The sequence below is a fragment of the Protomyctophum parallelum genome, assembly GCF_964188405.1.
Source record: "Protomyctophum parallelum genome assembly, chromosome: 23".
Taxonomy (NCBI): domain Eukaryota; kingdom Metazoa; phylum Chordata; class Actinopteri; order Myctophiformes; family Myctophidae; genus Protomyctophum; species Protomyctophum parallelum.
In genome coordinates, this window is record NC_139715.1 from 30,103,154 (window position 1) to 30,123,153 (window position 20,000).

General features: G+C 44.4%; 1 protein-coding gene and 1 long non-coding RNA gene across 3 annotated transcripts in view; one reads left to right on the forward strand and one right to left on the reverse strand.

The window, feature by feature from the left end:
- LOC310854399 overlaps nt 1-20,000 on the reverse strand; it is a 104,094-nt gene that overhangs the window by 68,675 nt on the left and 15,419 nt on the right. The gene's annotated exons all lie outside the window — the stretch shown is intronic.
- The window catches only part of ptgfrnb (prostaglandin F2 receptor inhibitor b), a 79,286-nt gene that overhangs the window by 29,865 nt on the left and 29,421 nt on the right, over nt 1-20,000 (forward strand). For both annotated transcript variants that reach the window (XM_083759022.1, XM_083759023.1), the window contains exons 4-7: nt 11,507-11,661; nt 12,020-12,284; nt 15,530-15,749; nt 17,353-17,567. In XM_083759022.1, coding sequence (XP_083615148.1) covers nt 11,507-11,661; nt 12,020-12,284; nt 15,530-15,749; nt 17,353-17,567 — 855 coding nt within the window. The remainder of the gene's footprint in view (nt 1-11,506; nt 11,662-12,019; nt 12,285-15,529; nt 15,750-17,352; nt 17,568-20,000) is intronic.

Sequence of the window (20,000 nt, forward strand, 5' to 3'; positions counted from 1 at the left end):
GTGGTTCTGACAGACAGGTAGTGTGTGCAGGCTGGGTGGTGTGTGGTTCTGACAGACTGGTAGTGTGTGCAGGCTGGGTGGTGTGTGGTTCTGACAGACTGGTAGTGTGTGCAGGCTGGGTGGTGTGTGGTTCTGACAGACTGGTAGTGTGTGCAGGCTGGGTGGTGTGTGGTTCTGGCAGACTGGTAGTGTGTGCAGGCTGGGTGGTGTGTGGTTCTGACAGACTGGTAGTGTGTGCAGGCTGGGTGGTGTGTGGTTCTGACTGACTGGTAGTGTGTGCAGGCTGGGTGGTGTGTGATAATCCCGTTGAAGTATTCCTTTGGTACGGTCGACTGGGGCGGCGGGCCTGGGAGAACAATAACGCGACACGAGACAGTATCACGCTAAAGGTTCACAAAGTTTATTACACAGACAAACAGGTACATACTGTATATAGTGCTGGATCATAATGACATGACAACAAGATATGAGACGTAGAAACGTGACATGATAATGACTAATGCAGCAAGGCTGACCTTACTAGCGCTGAGATGTCTCTCGTAGCCTATCCATAAAGTATGCTACAGTACAGGCAGTACACAACACATATCAAGTACACTAAATGGTGCATTTAGTGTACTTGCCTTTATCCAAGGCGCTTTACATAGATTGTGCATTACATTCCCCCGTTCACACACACATTGTGAAATGAAAGAGAAGAGGTGAATAATGTTACACAGCTCTGCCAGTAACAACAAATACAGAACATTGAGGACAGACACATACCATTTGTAAGCACAGTAACCCACTACCTAGGAAGCTACATATTAATATCATGTGACCTGACCTCCCACGCACGCACGCACGCACTCACTCACGCACTGACGCACACACACACACAAACACACACACACACACACACACACACACACACACACACACACACACACACACACACACACACACACACACACACACACACACACACACATGCCCTACAAGATGGCAGATGTCATGTATGTGTGTTTGGCTCGTGTCAAGTTGGGCCACCGCGTCATAGAGCTATGCATAGTAGATCATTCACCGGATTTCCTCCCATCCACTTGCTGTGTGTGTGTGTGGATGGAGACACACACAGTACGACACTACAGTGAGTCTCGTATGATTCACAGAGCTTTACGACGCACACAACCAGTGCGCACACGCACGCACGCACGCACGCACACACACACACACACACACACACACACACACACACACACACACACACACACACACACACACACACACACACACACACACACACACACACACACACACACAGTTGAAACAGGTGACATGTTGTATTTGTGATGACTCATTATGCAGAACTCATGGCTCCTTAATGAGAGATCTCAGAGCCAGCTGTGTGTGATCTGATGTTGACATACGCACGCACGCACACACACACACACACACGCACACGCACACGCACACAGACACACACACACACACACACACACACACACACACACACACACACAGATGAACAAACACACACAGGAGAGGATTTGTGTACATTTCTGTCAACATTCTTGTAAAATAAAGAGTGTACAAATGGAATCAAATGGTTCCATTTGTACACTCAGAGTTACAGGCCCATTAATGAATCGATCATTCATAATTCACTCACTAATTCAATCAATTAATTGCAGTATTGATACTTTTACTGGAGTAAAACATTCGAGTAGTTTTCCCACCACTGCTAGTCACACGCACACACACACACACACACACACACACACACACACACACACACACACACACACACACACTGCTAGTTAGGGTTAGTTAGGTTAATGCTTCATCATGTTCACTCCGCTCCCCCCCCGACTCCTTGAATTAACTGTGTGTGTTAACACAACACAACACACAAGCGCACGCGCCTTCTTCGTCCCAGATGTTTGGCGCTGTGTCGTCGCTCGTAAAAGATTTAAAAACTTCACTCACGGCCAGCTTTGCATAATGTATATATTTTCATATTGATTTGCATAATGTATATATTTTCATCTCCTCTGTGACAGAATCTGGAGATAATGATACAGTATGTGAGCTACAGATGCTCAGAGATTCCACAGAGATTCCTCAGTTAAAAACAGCAGATCTACAAGCTCATAACGTGCCACCGAGTGCCGCTCTACGAGCTTGTAGGTCTGCTATTTTTGAAAAATCGTGAAAATGTGCCTCAAATCTTTGAATATATATTATTACAGTGAGCATTTTAACTCAAATCTTTGCTTCTGGGGGGGAAATATTGAGCACCACTGATACATAAGGTTTTTCAGAGAACCGTCAGGATTTAGAAGACATTTTTTAAATGTCGATGTCCTAAATGGTTTAAAGCTGCTATTGGCAATAAGTACATACAATACAATAACATTTTAATGACTTTTTATTAATTATTTTGTATTCAGACAGCCAGTAAAACGCTCCCAAACAACGTAGTCTCTGTGACACATCTAGGGGCCACAATCTGCATTCAAAGATGTTCCTAGAAGCTTTGTCATTGGTCGGAGAAAAAAAGAAAACCAACGGTCGCAATGACTAACCAATCAAGAAGTAGACGGGCAAAATCGACCAATGACGAAGCTTCTAGGAAAATCTTTGAATGCAGATTGCGGCCCCTTCTTTTGGGAGTGTTTTACCCATTCCTGGCTGTCTGAATACCAGGAATAAATACATTACTGGCTGTCTGAATACCAGGAATAAATACATTTTGGCTGTCTGAATACCAGGAATAAATACATTTTGGCTGTCTGAATACCAGGAATAAATACATTACTGGCTGTCTGAATACCAGGAATAAATACATTTTGGCTGTCTGAATACCAGGAATAAATACATTTTGGCTGTCTGAATACCAGGAATAAATACATTTTGGCTGTCTGAATACCAGGAATAAATACATTACTGTCTGTCTGAATACCAGGAATAAATACATTACTGGCTGTCTGAATACCAGGAATAAATACATTTTGGCTGTCTGAATACCAGGAATAAATACATTTTGGCTGTCTGAATACCAGGAATAAATACATTTTGGCTGTCTGAATACCAGGAATAAATACATTACTGTCTGTCTGAATACCAGGAATAAATACATTTTGGCTGTCTGAATACCAGGAATAAATACATTTTGGCTGTCTGAATACCAGGAATAAATACATTTTGGCTGTCTGAATACCAGGAATAAATACATTTTGGCTGTCTGAATACCAGAAATAAATAAATTTTGGCTGTCTGAATACCAGGAATAAATACATTTTGGCTGTCTGAATACCAGGAATAAATACATTTTGGCTGTCTGAATACCAGGAATAAATACATTACTGGCTGTCTGAATACCAGGAATAAATACATTTTGGCTGTCTGAATACCAGGAATAAATACATTACTGGCTGTCTGAATACCAGGAATAAATACATTTTGGCTGTCTGAATACCAGGAATAAATACATTACTGGCTGTCTGAATACCAGGAATAAATACATTTTGGCTGTCTGAATACCAGGAATAAATACATTACTGGCTGTCTGAATACCAGGAATAAATACATTTTGGCTGTCTGAATACCAGGAATAAATACATTTTGGCTGTCTGAATACCAGGAATAAATACATTTTGGCTGTCTGAATACCAGGAATAAATAAAAAGAAAGGTCATTCAAATTTTGACATATTATTGCTTATAGCTGCTTTAAATTTCCCGGCCTTAATTTGGAGGCTGCCTTTTTGTGAGCTTGTAGATCTGCTATTTTCAGAGCACAACCCAGTTCTCCTGGATCTCTTCTCCACTAGTCCCTCCCTGACATTTAGTTCTACTGGATCTCTTCTCCACTAGTCCCTCCCTGACATTTAGTTCTACTGGATCTCTTCTCCACTAGTCCCTCCCTGACATTTAGTTCTACTGGATCTCTTCTCCACTAGTCCCTCCCTGACATTTAGTTCTACTAGATCTCTTCTCCACTAGTCCCTCCCTGACATTTAGTTCTACTGGATCTCTTCCCCACTAGTCCCTCCCTGACATTTAGTTCTACTGGATCTCTTCTCCACTAGTCCCTCCCTGACATTTAGTTCTACTGGATCTCTTCTCCACTAGTCCCTCCCTGACATTTTATTAGCTGGTTTTTAATTTGTTGACGGAAATATATTTTAGTCTTACTTTTAGCCATCATTATGTCAGAAAACGGCAGTCGATAGACATTTCCCGTCATAGTTTTAGTGGATAAAATCAACAGTGTCAGTGGACTGGGACTAATCAGCCATGCTGATGGAAGCCTGTGATTTGTAAACGAAACCTCACGGTACACAATGTTGGTCCTTGTGCGCCGCAAACAGGATTAGAGACGCCATTAATGTCGCTCCTTGTCGTATACAAGATTAGACAAGCCTTTTGGCCAGGCTAATCGGCCCAACCAACCACTCACGGGCAAAGAATTCGATAAGAGACACACATTTAAGATTGTGACGTCGCGAAGCGTAGATGATTAATTAATGATACTCTGAGGAGTGGAATGTGTGTTTTAATGACGTCTCTCAGAGAGAGAGAGAGAGAGAGAGAGAGAGAGGGGGAGAGGGAGAGAGGGAGAGAGGGAGAGAGGGAGAGAGGGAGAGAGGGAGAGAGAGAGAGAGAGATGTTTGTATTCATATCACTGATTAACTACGGTATGAGAGAGAGAGAGGCAATGCAGCGTAGTTCCACTTTTGCTTTTCTTTGGCAATATCAACGTATGTTTTCTCGTGGCCAATAAAGCTCCTTTGAATTGAATTTAACGAGGGTGGATTAAATGGCAGATCTACAAGCTCCCAGTGCATGGGGACGAGAGCCCGCCGCAAGCTTGTAATTCGGCTGTGGTCTGTACTGTATGTTATGTGAGCAAGTGTATTTGTGTGTGTACGTGCGGTAGTGTGTTTGGGGACACGCCTCTCTACGTGCGCCTCGGGACCCCCCGAGGCTACGAGATTTGCTCCTCTCACCAAACGTCAAGTCTTAACCCGTTCTTGACGGGAACCGTTTTTGGTGGTTTTTTTAAGCATTAATGTTATGCTTCAGCTGCTGAAAAAATAGCAGATCTACAAGCATGTAGCACGGCACTGAGTGCAACGCTATGAGCTTGTAGATCTGCTATATATATATTTTTTTTTATCTTGAAAATGTGGCACAAATCTTTGAATATATATATTCTTTCAGAGCGAACGTTTTTAACTCAAATCTTTGCTTCCGGGGTTCCCCGGAACAACATATTTTCAGATGGGTGGTCGGCGGCCAAATACATATCATTTTTTGGGGTCCTTGACATAAAATAGTTTGAGAACGACTGACACAGAAACATGAGGGTTTTTCAGAAAACTGTCAGGATTTAGGAGACTTTTTGTCTCAAACGGGTCTGCGGGTCTCAAACGGGTTAATGACTTTAATCACTACACGTTCCCCGCAACGTCTCGTTGTCACCGCAGACGTCCCGTCGTCGAAGCCAAAACGTAACCGAAGGAGACAGTTGATAGTTCCTCTTGTCGTCTCACCGCAGACGCCATGAGCCCACAGGCCAGGGTTTTTGTTTTCTCAACCGGTGACGGCTGTGAAACTATAGCTACAGGTGAGGTCTGCTGGCTGGCAGAGCCTGGAGGACCAGACGCCTTTTTGTGGCGGTTCTGGACAAACGTGGGTCCGACCGACTCGACACCGGTCGGTCACTGCACTCCCTGTGGGGGTGTGGAACGCATGTGTCGAATTTGAAGTCGGTGGAGCGAACGGTTCTCGAGTTACGTGCATTACAGACATACGTACACACAGAGTGGTGCATTTATTGATATATAGATAGTGGGGGTGGCGCTCTAGTTTATATAATAGTGTAATTGTATATATATATATATATACTTAGACTATACTAATTAATATAATTCACTATACTATACTACACTACTACACTACACAATAAGTCTATGATGAATCTAAAATGTCTGTCTGTCTCTACATAAACGTACGCATTACGTCTTTTTATGTAGCCTATATACAAATGAGACCAAAGGTAGTTTGTGTGTGTGTGTGTGTGTGTGTGTGTGCGCCAGCCACACATTTCTTTGCCGGCAAGGCTTTGTGAGGCCACTCCTTTGGGGTTTGACACACACACAAACACACACACACACACACACACACGCGTACGTGCACACACACACAAACATTACGCATTAGTGTGTTTGTTTTTCATTTATCTTCTCCTCAAAAGGAAATGACCTTGACACGAAAACACTCGTACGCACACACACACACACGCAAATGCACACACACACACACACACACACACACACTTATAGCACCCCACACGTGTCTCTTTCTCTCTCCCGGTCGTTGCTTTATTCTCTCTGCTCAGACACGCCCCCAACATGACGTACACACACGCACGCGCACGCACACACACACACACACACACACACACACACGCCCAACATACCTTTCACTGTCTGGCTGCACACCTGAATATCACATGACACACACACACACACACACACACACACACACAGGAATTCGTATAGGCCTACTTGTGAGGAGGACATGAAAATGTGCTGACTGCAGTATTTTATAAATGCCATTTTTTGGCCTCTTTTATTTTTTACCAGAATTAAAACATCATCGACTGTATTTTATGTCTCACGTTTCCAGACAGTCGTCTTTCATAATGTTCAAATGCTTCCGTCGTACAGTCTGGAGCAACGGAAGCTCTGATCACGAGTACAATATAAATGCTTCCGTCGTACAGTCAGGAGCAACGGAAGCTCTGATCACGAGTAAAATATGACTGCTTCCGTCGTACAGTCTGGAGCAACGGAAGCTCTGATCATGAGTAAAATATAGCATTCAGGAGGTGTAGTTTCAGACTCTATAGAGCATTCAGGAGGTGTAGTTCCAGACTCTATATAACATTCAGGAGGTGTAGTTCCAGACTCTATATAACATTCAGGAGGTGTAGTTCCAGACTCTATATAGCATCAAGGAGGTGTAGTTCCAGACTCTATATAGCATCCAGGAGGTGTAGTTCCAGACTCTATTAGCATTGGCAGATTGTGGAATAGTTTTCGGGGCTATGCGAGACTAGACATGTATCAATGAGGCATATATATTATTTAAATAGATTTTTATTATCGTGAGAACGATGACTTCCATTTTCACATTGCCAACTTGTCAGGGACAGAAAGCCTGTAGTTTCTATTGGCTTGGATTCCCCGACATCGATGATGTCACTGGGGGCGTGTCACACATCAGGTGTTATGAGTAAGAGTTATGAGTAAGTACAGTCAGCTGATATCATCATCATTCACATGATTGACAGCCTGCTCCACTCTCACTGTTTAACACGCACGCACGCTGGTCTAACAGGTTGGGTTACTTGGCAGGCTGAGTTGTGCACACTCTGAAGTCATTAGTGTTTATGTACAGTAAGCCTGGTGTGGTGCACAGATGAACCTCTCAATGGTCTCACACACCTAGATCTGCTATTTTTCAATAGCTAAAGTATAACGTAATGCTTAAAACACCAAAAGGGGTTCCCGTCCAGAATGGGTGACTGGTTTACACTCATTGCTATATCGTGTGTGTGTGTGTGTGTGTGTGTGTGTGTGTGTGTGTGTGTGTGTGTGTGCGACTGTGCGTGTGAGCGTGCGTGTGAGCGTGCGTGCACTAGCTATTGCTGATTCTATTCCTGATGATATTAATTTAGAGCTCATCTGTCACTTTGTCACAGCTGTTACTGATTATTAGCCCCAGGTTAAATGTAGGGCAACAGATAAGGGACGACTTTCATTCATTAAGATAAGGGACAACTTTATTTCATTAAGATAAGGGACAACTTTCATTCATTAAGAAATTTGTTTATTTTTTCTTTCTAGAAGCTTCAACACAGAGTGGTTCGAAAAGGGATTGGAAAGGATTAAGATTTGACACGTGGATTAACAAAAGAAAATACCCACACTTTATTATTGGATTAATCTGAAGGGTAATCAAAAGAATAGTTTATTTTATTGGATTAATCTGAAGGGTAATCGATATAATAGTTGATTTTATTGGATTAATCTGAAGGGTAATCAATAGAATAGTTGATTTTATTGGATTAATCTGAAGGGTAATCAATAGAATAGTTGATTTTATTGGATTAATCTGAAGGGTAATCGATAGAATAGTTGCTAAAAATCAATTAATTGTGGCGTCCAGAATAAAAGCCTTGTCCAGATCAGAGTATGTCAAAGGTCACAGTGCTGTTAGTTAAATGGTGAGATTTAACTAATAAACTCCCAAACTCTTCTCCGTTCTGGCTCCAAAACTATGGAATGAACTTCCCATTACAGTCAGAACTACAGACTCACTCCCAATCTAAACTATGGAATGGACTTCCCATTACAGTCAGAACTACAGAAACACTCTCAATCTAAACTATGGAATGGACTTCCCATTACAGTCAGAACTACAGAAACACTCTCAATCTAAACTATGGAATGGACTTCCCATTACAGTCAGAACTACAGAAACACTCCCAATCTAAACTATGTAATGGACTTCCCATTGCAGTCAGAACTACAGAAACACTCCCAATCTAAACTATGGAATGAACTTCCCATTGCAGTCAGAACTACAGACTCACTCCCAATCTAAACTATGGAATGAACTTCCCATTGCAGTCAGAACTACAGACTCACTCCCAATCTTCCTCCGCAGTCTCAAAACCCACCTCTTCAGACTCCATCATGGCCCGTAGCACTTGCCCTAGCCTCGTATGCAAAGGCTCAACTTAGATAGCATGTTATGTAGACATAGCACTATATAGTATAGTATATGCATACTAGTTTAATTTTATTGATATTCCACTGTTACGTTCTTAGCTTTCGTATGATTCATGATAACTATTTTTCATGTATATGATGTATTGCCATGCTTTTTGTTCTTGCTTAATGTAAATCGCTCTGGTTTAAGAGCGTCTGATGAATGCCTAAATTGTAAGTAAATGGTGGGTTTATCCAAAGCTCTTACCATAGATTGTGCATTACATTCACACACACATTCAATATACCTTAACATAGACTGTCATTACATTCACACACACATTCACACACCGATGGCGGAGGAAACCATGCAAGGCACCAACCTGCACATTGGGAGCAATTAGGGGTTCAGGGTCTTGCTCAAGGACACTTCGACACTGACTCTGGGGGAGTCCACAGGGATCGAACCGGGGACCTCACAGTTTTCCCATACCGGCCACTCTACCCCTGAGCCACCGTCGCCCCAGTTCTCTCTGTGTGTGTGTGTGACTGTGTGTGTGTTTGCGTGCGTGTGCGTGCGTGTATTTCCACCATTCTTCACAAGAACAGCCTGGGTGTAAAACGCTGCACGCGACAAGAAGACCTTTCATATCGGCTGCTTCTTCTCACAGGAGAGAGAGTTATTCTGGCACTGGGAGAGAGAGAGGGGAGAGGGGTGGATGGGGGGGGGGGGGGTGGGCGACCTAGATGGTGATGATGGTGATGATGATGATGATGATGATGATGATGGTGATGATGAGAGATTCACTCTAGGGTACGGGGAACAATTCGCTCGCCTTTAATTGGTTCATAAAAATGACACTGCTTCATATCAGGGAGAAAAATGATTGTACAATATATAGGCATTTATCACTTATCATCAGACACCAGAGCCATTTACAGTAAGTATAGAACGACACATGGTAATACGAAAATCTTACAAATCGTAAATTGTACAAATGTGACGTTTCTGACCGAGGCTAAGTCATTGGAGAAAAAAAAAGGTATCTTCATTTTTTCATGTCATGTGAAAGCAGGGGATCATAGCTTCAAATTGACATGGGCCTACTGGTTGTTCAGTTTGACCCACCAGTTTTGGAGATGTGGCTTATAGAGTAATGTCTTGCAGAGAAACAGCGAGTTGAGAAAACAGGCTTGAAAGGTTCACTTCTGTGGACTCTAACATTACACCTAGCTACATGTTTAAGCATTTATTTAATATTTACATGTCTTCTGTGGACTCTAACATTACACCTAGCTACATGTTTAAGCATTTATTTCATATTTACATGTCTTCTGTCGACTAACATTACACCTAGCTACATGTTTAAGCATGTATTTAATATTTACATGTCTCTGTGGACTCTAACATTACACCTAGCTACATAAGCATTTATTTCATATTTACATGTCTTCTGTGGACTCTAACATTACACCTAGCTACATAAGCATTTATTTCATATTTACATGTCTTCTGTGGACTCTAACATTACACCTAGCTACATGTTTAAGCATTTATTTCATATTTACATGTCTTCTGTGGACTCTAACATTACACCTAGCTACATGTTTAAGCATTTATTTCATATTTACATGTCTTCTGTGGACTCTAACATTACAACTAGCTACATGTTTAAGCATTTATTTAATATTTAAATGTCTTCTGTGGACTAACATTACACCTATAGCTACATGTTTAAGCATTTATTTAATATTTACATGTCTTCTGTGGACTCTAACATTACACCTAGCTACATGTTTAAGCATTTATTTCATATTTACATGTCTTCTGTGGACTAACATTACACCTAGCTACATGTTTAAGCATGTATTTAATATTTACATGTCTTCTGTGGACTCTAACATTACACCTAGCTACATAAGCATTTATTTCATATTTACATGTCTTCTGTGGACTCTAACATTACACCTAGCTACATGTTTAAGCATTTATTTAATATTTAAATGTCTTCTGTGGACTCTAACATTACACCTAGCTACATGTTTAAGCATTTATTTAATATTTACATGTCAATTTCATCTCTGACATGTATTTATGTGAAGAGTCAGCCTGTGCTTTTTACTCATTTTGGATAAAAATCTGTTTTTCTCTCCTGAACAGTTATTCTTGCCGCCATGACTGTCTCTGTTTCAAAAAGAGTCACAACAAATAACGTTGTACCGTAACGAATTGAAGATGGCGTGCCATGATTTGTTTCCACCCTAAAACATGATCATCAGGTATTATTATAATATAAGGAGGAAGAACCTTTTCCAAAAAGTGTACAGTATTTGTTAAAATCATGCTTGTATGTGGACACGCCCCCCAGTTCATTAAGTATGCCTGGTTTGCCTGGTGGGTGGTGATGGGTGGTGATCCACCTGAACTGAAGCCACACCCACAGCTGTGGTTGTATGGTAAAGGCGGAGGGGTTAGGGGAGGGGCTGATAGTGTGATGTCACTATATTACTGTTGCACATACATTGCACATTACACAATCGACTCCGGGGTGTCTAATGAAGTACTGTCACTTCATAGACGCATGAAAAACTGGGAAAATACAAAACAAAATTGAACCTCACCAAAACTCGCGCCTATTCGCATGTGTTCAACTTACCACCCTAACCCCCCCCCCCCCCCTCTCTCTCTCTCTCTCTCTCTCTCTCTCTCTCTCTCTCTCTCTCTCTCTCTCTCTCCAGTCATTCCTGACACGTTGGCCGTCTCGCCCCAAGCCCCGCCCCCTGTGGTCCCGGAAGGAAGTGACATCACGCTGTCGTGCAACGTGACGCGACAGCTGGCCCATCCCACCTACCTGTCAATCACGTGGTCGCTGAAGAAGGGCGCCGCCCCTCAGGTACTGAACGACCAATGACATTCATTTTACCACTATTTACAATTTACAATGTAGGCATTTATCAGACGCTCTTAATCCATTCTGTGCGGGAACCCCTGTTGGTGTTTTAAGCATTACGTTATACTTTAGCTGTTGAAAAATAGCAGATCTACAAGCTTGTCACTAGTCCCACTAGTCGCTAGTCCCACTAGTCCCTCCCTGACATTTAGTTCTACTGGATCTCTTATCCACTAGTCCCATTATTTACGACAATTATGCCAATTTGCGATCGTCTGAAATAAAAGCCAGGATTAGTTTTAGATTTAGAGTTTATGTAATATTAACTGTCACCCCCCCCCCCTTACCTCCCCCAATGCAGGAAGACATCCTGACCTTCGGGCCCCAGGGGGGCGTGGCCCTGGGCCCCCGCTACGCGCGGCGCTACGCGGAGGGCTCGCTGCGCCTGGTGCCCGGTGGGCGGGGCGGGGGCGGGGCATTCAGCCTTGTGGTGGGCGGGGTGACCCAGGCCGACCAGGGCACGTATGCGTGCACGGGCCGCGAGTGGACGCACGAGGACGGCGGCCAATGGCGGAGCATCGTGGAGAGGAGGCGGGACATGGGCGCCGTGGCGGTCACGCCCACTGGTAAGACACACCCTATATTAAGACACACCCTCTAAGACACACCCACTATCAAGACACCCCCTCTATCAAGACACACCCACTATCAAGACACACCCACTATTAAGACACGCCCACTGGTAAGGAAGACACAGGTTAGTTTGGAAGCGCTCGTTTTCAGTAAAGCAACGGCCTGCTGCCTCCAGCATTATGTGCAAATTGAAAACAGGTGGTAACGCAGGGCAGTTGAGTGATATCTAACGAGCACTTCCAAATGCTTGACACTGGAATTTGACAGAAAGTAGCTCATAACATGTCTACGGTGGATTTTTATAACACTTCCCACTCAATGGGAAGTTCATTCCATAGTTTTGGAGCCAGAAGGGAGAAGAGTTTGGGACGTGTGGAGTTGTTATCCTGGCTGTTTTTAGTGAAGGTACCTCCAGCTTCCCTTTGGTTGCTTTGAATGCCAGCATCAGAGTTTTGTATTCTGTGCGGGCAGCGACCGGGAGCCAATGGAGGGAGCGGAGAAGGGGGGAGACGTGTGAGAATTTCGGCTGGTTGAAGACCAAGTGATCTGCGGCATTTTGGATCAGTTGGAGTCGGAGAGGCTTACTGTAACTGTTCATGCCTGTACGGAGGGAGGTAACAATATGACTGATGTGTGGATGAGGAGCTGGGCTGACTCCTGGGTGAGGAAGGGTCTAATTAACCCATTTTGACCTGCGATCAGATTTAAGAAAAAAGTCTTCTATATCCTGACAGTTTTCTGAAAAAGCTATGTTCATAATATAATGCTAACACCAAAAGGGGTTCCCGCCCAAAATGGGTTAAGCAATATTACACGAGAGGGTGTGTTTTAACGTGATCATTGCCACGACAGTGATGCGGTCAGGAACGAGACCTAGTCGAGTTCCGCAAGCATCACTGAAGTAAAACGTTAAACCACACCCTTGAGTGTAGTATTGCCATTATACAACGGTTACCCTCAAAACTAAGAAAATCGCTGAAAAAACATGACAGATGTAGTCACTACGACCACGAATGTCCCAAGAAACTAGCTAGCCTAGCCACCCAGTTTGCTAGCGCTCTGGGAAAACGGAGCAGCTGAATTGTTTTGATTAGGTGTGGAGTGGTGCTCGTTTGAACCACGGCTAGAAGGCTGTTGCAACCAATGAGATTGCTTCCTCGAAATGACCTGTTGTATAATCCTTCATATGATATAAATACTACTACTACTACTACTCCTAACTAGTACTAGTACTAATAATACTGGATATGAGCGATGTGTGGATAAAGATCTGGGCTGACTCCTCCTCTAAAAGGCCTCGGTAGACACTGAGACTCTCAGAGTTAAATACCCCCCCCCCCCCCTTGACCTTCACTCTGTCTCACTCAGACTAGGGGCCCCCCTACACACACACACACACCATTATGTGGTCACAATATCATGGGATCTATCTGGGCTAACTGGCCTGTTAGAGACCGTCCCAAACACTCAGCAGAGGTTTATAATGAAAACACACGCACACGCACACACACACACACACACACACACACACACACACCGTCTGGTCGCCCAGGGTGATCATATTGACTTAAAGGACTAGAGCAAAGAGGATGAGACGAACACAAACAGAGTCTGTTTAATTTTGTCCTCTGTGACAGTGAGACACCGTAGAGACAGACAGGCAGGCAGACAGACAGGCGGGCAGGCAGACAGGCAGACAGACAGACAGACAGACAGACAGAGCCCTTCCATATATGTTATTGGATTCTTAACTTTTAACGTCTGTCTGTCTGTCTGTCTGTCTGTCTGTCTGTCTGTCTGTCTGTCTGTCCCGCAGGCGTGTGTGTTGCACCCCTCTGATTTTAATATCTAGGTTTTATTGGCTTTCTTTTGATCCTTTAATACTATTCTGGGTCGGGGGTGGGGTTGGGGGGGGTCCCCACTGTGTGGGAATTGTCTACATGCCATTGGTTCTCAAGGTGGGCTTCGGGGACCCACAGGGTCCTCATAATGCTGTTGGTCTCCCCTGCTCACACACACTTCAACCGTAGTCTCTAGTCTGCAGTTCTCTGGCTATTCAAAGATAGCAGATCTACAAGCTCATGGCACGTCACACTGAATATATAGATCTAGAAGCTCATGGCATGTCACACTGAATATATATTTTTAAATCCAGAAGTTTTAACTCAAATCTTTGCCTCTGGGGGTCCCTGGCTCAAGATATTTTCAGATGGGGCTCCCTTGCATAAGATATTTTCAGATCAAAAACTGATGTCTTGGTACAGTGGACAGTATGTGTCTCTGATGTCTTGTGACAGTGGACAGACAGTGTGTGTCTCTGATGTCTTGGTACAGTGGACAGGCAGTATGTGTCTCTGATGTCTTGGTACAGTGGACAGGCAGTATGTGTCTCTGATGTCTTGGTACAGTGGACAGGCAGTATGTGTCTCTGATGTCTTGGTACAGTGGACAGTATGTGTCTCTGATGTCTGAGAACAGTGGACAGTATGTGTCTCTGATGTCTTGGTACAGTGGACTGTATGTGTCTCTGATGTCTTGGTACAGTGGACTGTATGTGTCTCTGATGTCTGGGTACAGTGGACAGACAGTATGTGTCTGATGTCTTGGTACAGTGGACTGTATGTGTCTCTGATGTCTTGGTACAGTGGACAGACAGTATGTGTCTCTGATGTCTTGTGACAGTGGACAGACAGTGTGTGTCTCTGATGTCTTGGTACAGTGGACAGACAGTATGTGTCTCTGATGTCTTGGTACAGTGGACAGGCAGTATGTGTCTCTGATGTCTTGGTACAGTGGACAGGCAGTATGTGTCTCTGATGTCTTGGTACAGTGGACAGACAGTATGTGTCTCTGATGTCTTAGTTGGTACAGTGGACAGACAGTATGTGTCTCTGATGTCTTGGTACCGTGGACAGACAGTATGCGTCTCTGATGTCTTGGTACAGTGGACAGGCAGTATGTGTCTCTGATGTCTTGGTACAGTGGACAGACAGTATGTGTCTCTGGTGTCTTGGTACAGTGGACAGGCAGTATGTGTCTCTGATGTCTTAGTTGGTACAGTGGACAGGCAGTATGTGTCTCTGTTGTCTTGGTACAGTGGACAGGCAGTATGTGTCTCTGTTGTCTTGGTACAGTGGACAGACAGTATGTGTCTCTGATGTCTTGGTACCGTGGACAGACAGTATGCGTCTCTGATGTCTCTCTCTCTCTCTCTCTCTCTCTCTCTCTCTCTCTCCAGGACAGTCCCTGAGCGTCCTGGCGTCTTCGTCGTCTCCCTCCGTGCTGTCTCCCGGGGACACGCTGTCCCTGCTGTGCTCCGTGGACGGTCTGGACCCCCCTGCGGTGTCCCCCCCCGGGGGGCTGGACGGGGGTCCCTCCGTGTCCCTGGAGGTGTCCTGGCTGCTGGACGGACGTCACGTGATCACCATGGACCGCGAGGGGGTCGTCCTGTCCAACGGGTCAGTGTCTCTTAACCGTTTCCGTCCGTATAGGACGGCTCCACACGTCCTAGGGAACCCAATCGACGCGTACATAGGACGCGTGTACCAGTGGTGTTTTCGTCGACTAAAACTAAGACGAAAAATGTTCGTCGACCTACCTATTTTCACTGACAAAAACAAATGGAAACGAAATGAAAACGAAGCTACGATGACTATATCTAAGACTAAATATACTGACCGTCGACAAATAAAAACTAGACTAAAATGTTAGGAAGGGACTAGTGGAAATAGCCGATCTACAAGCTAGATTGCGACGCGTTGTGAGCTTGTAGATCGGCTATTTTCAGCATGCAAGTGTAAAAACACTCATTACGACGGCATCAAGACCCGCCAAAATACATTTTAGTCGACTAAATCAACTGTAGATTTAGTCGATTAAAATCTTATGACATTTAGTCGACTAAAACTAGACTAACACTAAGACATTCCAGGTGACTAAAATGTGACTAAAACTAAATTAAGTTTCAGTCCAAAGACTATGACTGCACTAGAAAGGGAGTCTACCAACGCGCCTCAAGCCTGAAACGGCTGATCCGGTGCTTCACAGGTGCAGGGACATCAAAGTTGCATAAGGAGAAGAGACTGGAGCAGCACGGACAATTTGAGCCTTTTATTTAGGTGCTGAGCATACAAAAACGACTAACGTTTCGACCTTGCGGCCTTCATCAGAGTCATAATATGACTATGACTGCACTAAAATAGAAATTTGCTGCCAAAAACAACACTGGTGTGTACACGTCCTATGGAACCCAATTGACGCGTACATAGGACGTGTGTACACGTCCTAGCATGTCCTCAATGACATCAGGCGAGGGGAGAATATTCTGAATTTTGTTCTATTTTTCAGTCGGACACTCGGCCACCGTAGAGCGAAGCCTATGGTCATATTAGCATACCGTTCACTTATCCGTTAGCGCGGGAGAAAGAATAATAATAATAATAATAATAATAATAATAATTTGATCTGGTTTTGATCTGATGGATATACTACGCACGCTTCATTTCTGACTTCAACATGCACTCTCGTTCAAAATATGAATGCTTTGGAGCTTCTGGCGATATAATAGACTCGAGACCAAGTTAAGCTAACAAAATATTGTCTAACCAATGACTATAGTCTAACCCTAACCTCCCACGGGGCAGCACACCTAAACCTAACCTTAACCCATGTCTAACCAAATGACTAGTCTAAACTAAGTATGCACCCCGGGGCGCTGACCATGTGCCATTGTTGCGCGCGTGCTCGTTTCGTGCACGCGCCCGCGACTGACCAGACCTGGATTGTGTTGAGCTTTTTTTTTCTCTCCACGCAGCACGAGTCTCGCCCTCCATCCAGAATTTTTGCCGCATTTCCACTGGCGCGCTACGAGCTTGTAGGTCTGCTTTTTTCAATAGCTAAAGTATAACATAATACTTAGTCAGAACACCAAAAGGGGTTCCCGCCCAGAATGGGCTAAACACGACTGAAACTAGATTCACAGCGAAACATTGACAGATGACTAAAACTAATGACATTTCATTCAAAAGACTGAAACTAAATGGTTCCGTTCTGGTCCAACAGGTCCTCCTCCCTGGGCGACGGAGGGGGCGTGTCCCTGGAGAGGACGGGCGCCACGGACTTCCGCCTGGCGGTGCGCGACGTGTCGGAGGATTCGGACGCGGGCTCGTACGCGTGTCGCGTGCGAGCCTTCGTGGAGCGAGGCCGCGGCGCGGGGCGATGGTACATGGCCGCCGAGAAGAGCTCGCAGGGCCTGGAGGTCAAGGTTGCACGCCAAGGTGAGTTCTGTTTGGTCTGCCAACAGCTAGCTATCTGTCAGCGTTACCCTGTTAAACATTGTAACAAACAAGCTGTCGCCGTTACACTGTTGAACATTAACCAGAGCCCGGGCAGAGGCCTTTTTGTGGCGGTTCTGGACAACAGTGGGTCCGACGGACTCGACACCGGGCACCGCACCCCCCTGTGGTGGGGTGGAACGCGTGTGTCAAATTTGAAGTCGGTGGGGCGAACGGTTCTCGAGTTATTTATGGATCGATTTAACACTAGCACGTCTTAGCGGTCCATCCGACCCATTTTGAGATTTTGAAGTGGATTTTCTTTGCCCATGAAGTTCTGAGAAAGTTCCCTTTTGTATGACTTTTTCTAAATATTCGATTCAAATCATCTCTTGTTTTTTTTAAATTTTTAAATATGATTTTAGGCATACTTATACCTACTATATCTGCTCTTTTTTTGCCCAAATGACCGCAAGCAGTGAAGTTCACACCTCCCTCCCGGCTGGAGACGGGCATTGTTCAAGCTATTGGCTCATTTGCATTCCAACTACTTCCACATGTAGGCAAACTACTCACAACATGTAGACTAAATGTTGTTTTAGCGGTTATATGCGGTTTGCAGAAATAACAATGTCTGACTTTATTTTTCTGTTGACTGACTGGCATGTCGTTTCCACCAAGCGCATACAGTAGCTCAATAGATATAAATAAATGTTGACTATACACGCCATCTTTATAGCATAATTATGTAAGGTGGTGATGATAAAAATACATCAATTACCCTGACGGTTCGGAGGGCACGCTAAAACCGGCATTATAGCCTGCTGCTGCCGTGGATTGGATTATAAATATCGCCGCCAAACGTTGGCATAATAACGTTTATAGCATCGTGACTACGAGCTGTGCATGGTCGGTTTGACCCGACCGACATTTCCTTTCCTTGGAGAGAGAATGCTTGTCGATGCGATTCCAAAAGAAATGACAGTGTTTAAAATCATTCCAACCCGGTAGACCTCCCGAACCTCTAAATGTTTTGTCAGTCAAAAGATAACAGTTCTGTCCGTCCTTCTTTGTAAACTTTTCTGCACGCGACCAGTGGAACTGATTTGTCTCTCTTTTTGTCTCTCTCTCCCTCTCTCACGGAGGCATGTAAATGTTCATGAATCCCAGTAACTGACGGTGATGAGGTATGCGGAAGTGCATTGTAGATAACGCTGTAGCACTATTTGTGGCGGTGATGCGTCACATGACTTGATCTATCCTATGGTATATAAACCGTGCTGATAAAAACCTTCTGCTGCTGAGAAGCAGACCTCTGGAGCTGGCCCAATCAATCAAGCAGTGGGGGGAGAGGTGTGAAGAGCATTAGAAGAGATGCAGAGAGAGAGTGGCCAATGGAATTGCGTGAAAAACACGGTCATCTTGACTGTTAGCCGTCAGAGTAGTAGGTGAGTTGAGTTCGGACATGCTAGTGTTAAAAAAATATGAGTTTCAAGAATTCCAAAGTCAGGGTTTTTTTCTTGTTTTTTATTTGGTTGTAGATCTATAGCTCCAATCATATAATTACACTGAGTAATTAAACCCATTGTCTGTGTCAGGGCAGTATAATCTATTACACTATCTGTATAGTATCGTATTGTAGATAACGGCATTAAATGAATGTATTCTTGTCTATAGTATCGTCGTAGATTTATAGATCCAGTCGCTGTAAGATAACAACAATGAATGTTCTATAGGAATCAGTCGTTGTAGATAACGGTATTAAATGGATGTGTTGGTGTCTATGTGACGAGCTCCTCCGTCCACTCACTGGTCTGTTATACTGGTTAACATTACTGTCACTTGACCTACATTGAGTTAGTGGACTCAGGCTACTGACCACTAGCGCTGCACTGTTCTGTCCTTAGTGGACTCAGGCTACTGACCACTAGCGCTGCACCCTTCTGTCCTTAGTGGACTCAGGATACTGACCACTAGCGCTGCACCGTTCTGTCCTTAGTGGACTCAGGATACTGACCACTAGCGCTGCACCATTCTGTCCTTAGTGGACTCAGGCTACTGACCACTAGCGCTGCACCATTCTGTCCTTAGTGGACTCAGGCTACTGACCACTAGCGCTGCACCATTCTGTCCTTAGTGGACTCAGGCTACTGACCACTAGCGCTGCACCCTTCTGTCCTTAGTGGACTCAGGATACTGACCACTAGCGCTGCACCGTTCTGTCCTTAGTGGACTCAGGATACTGACCACTAGCGCTGCACCATTCTGTCCTTAGTGGACTCAGGCTACTGACCACTAGCGCTGCACCATTCTGTCCTTAGTGGACTCAGGCTACTGACCACTAGCGCTGCACCATTCTGTCCTTAGTGGACTCAGGCTACTGACCACTAGCGCTGCACTGTTCTGTCCTTAGTGGACTCAGGATACTGACCACTA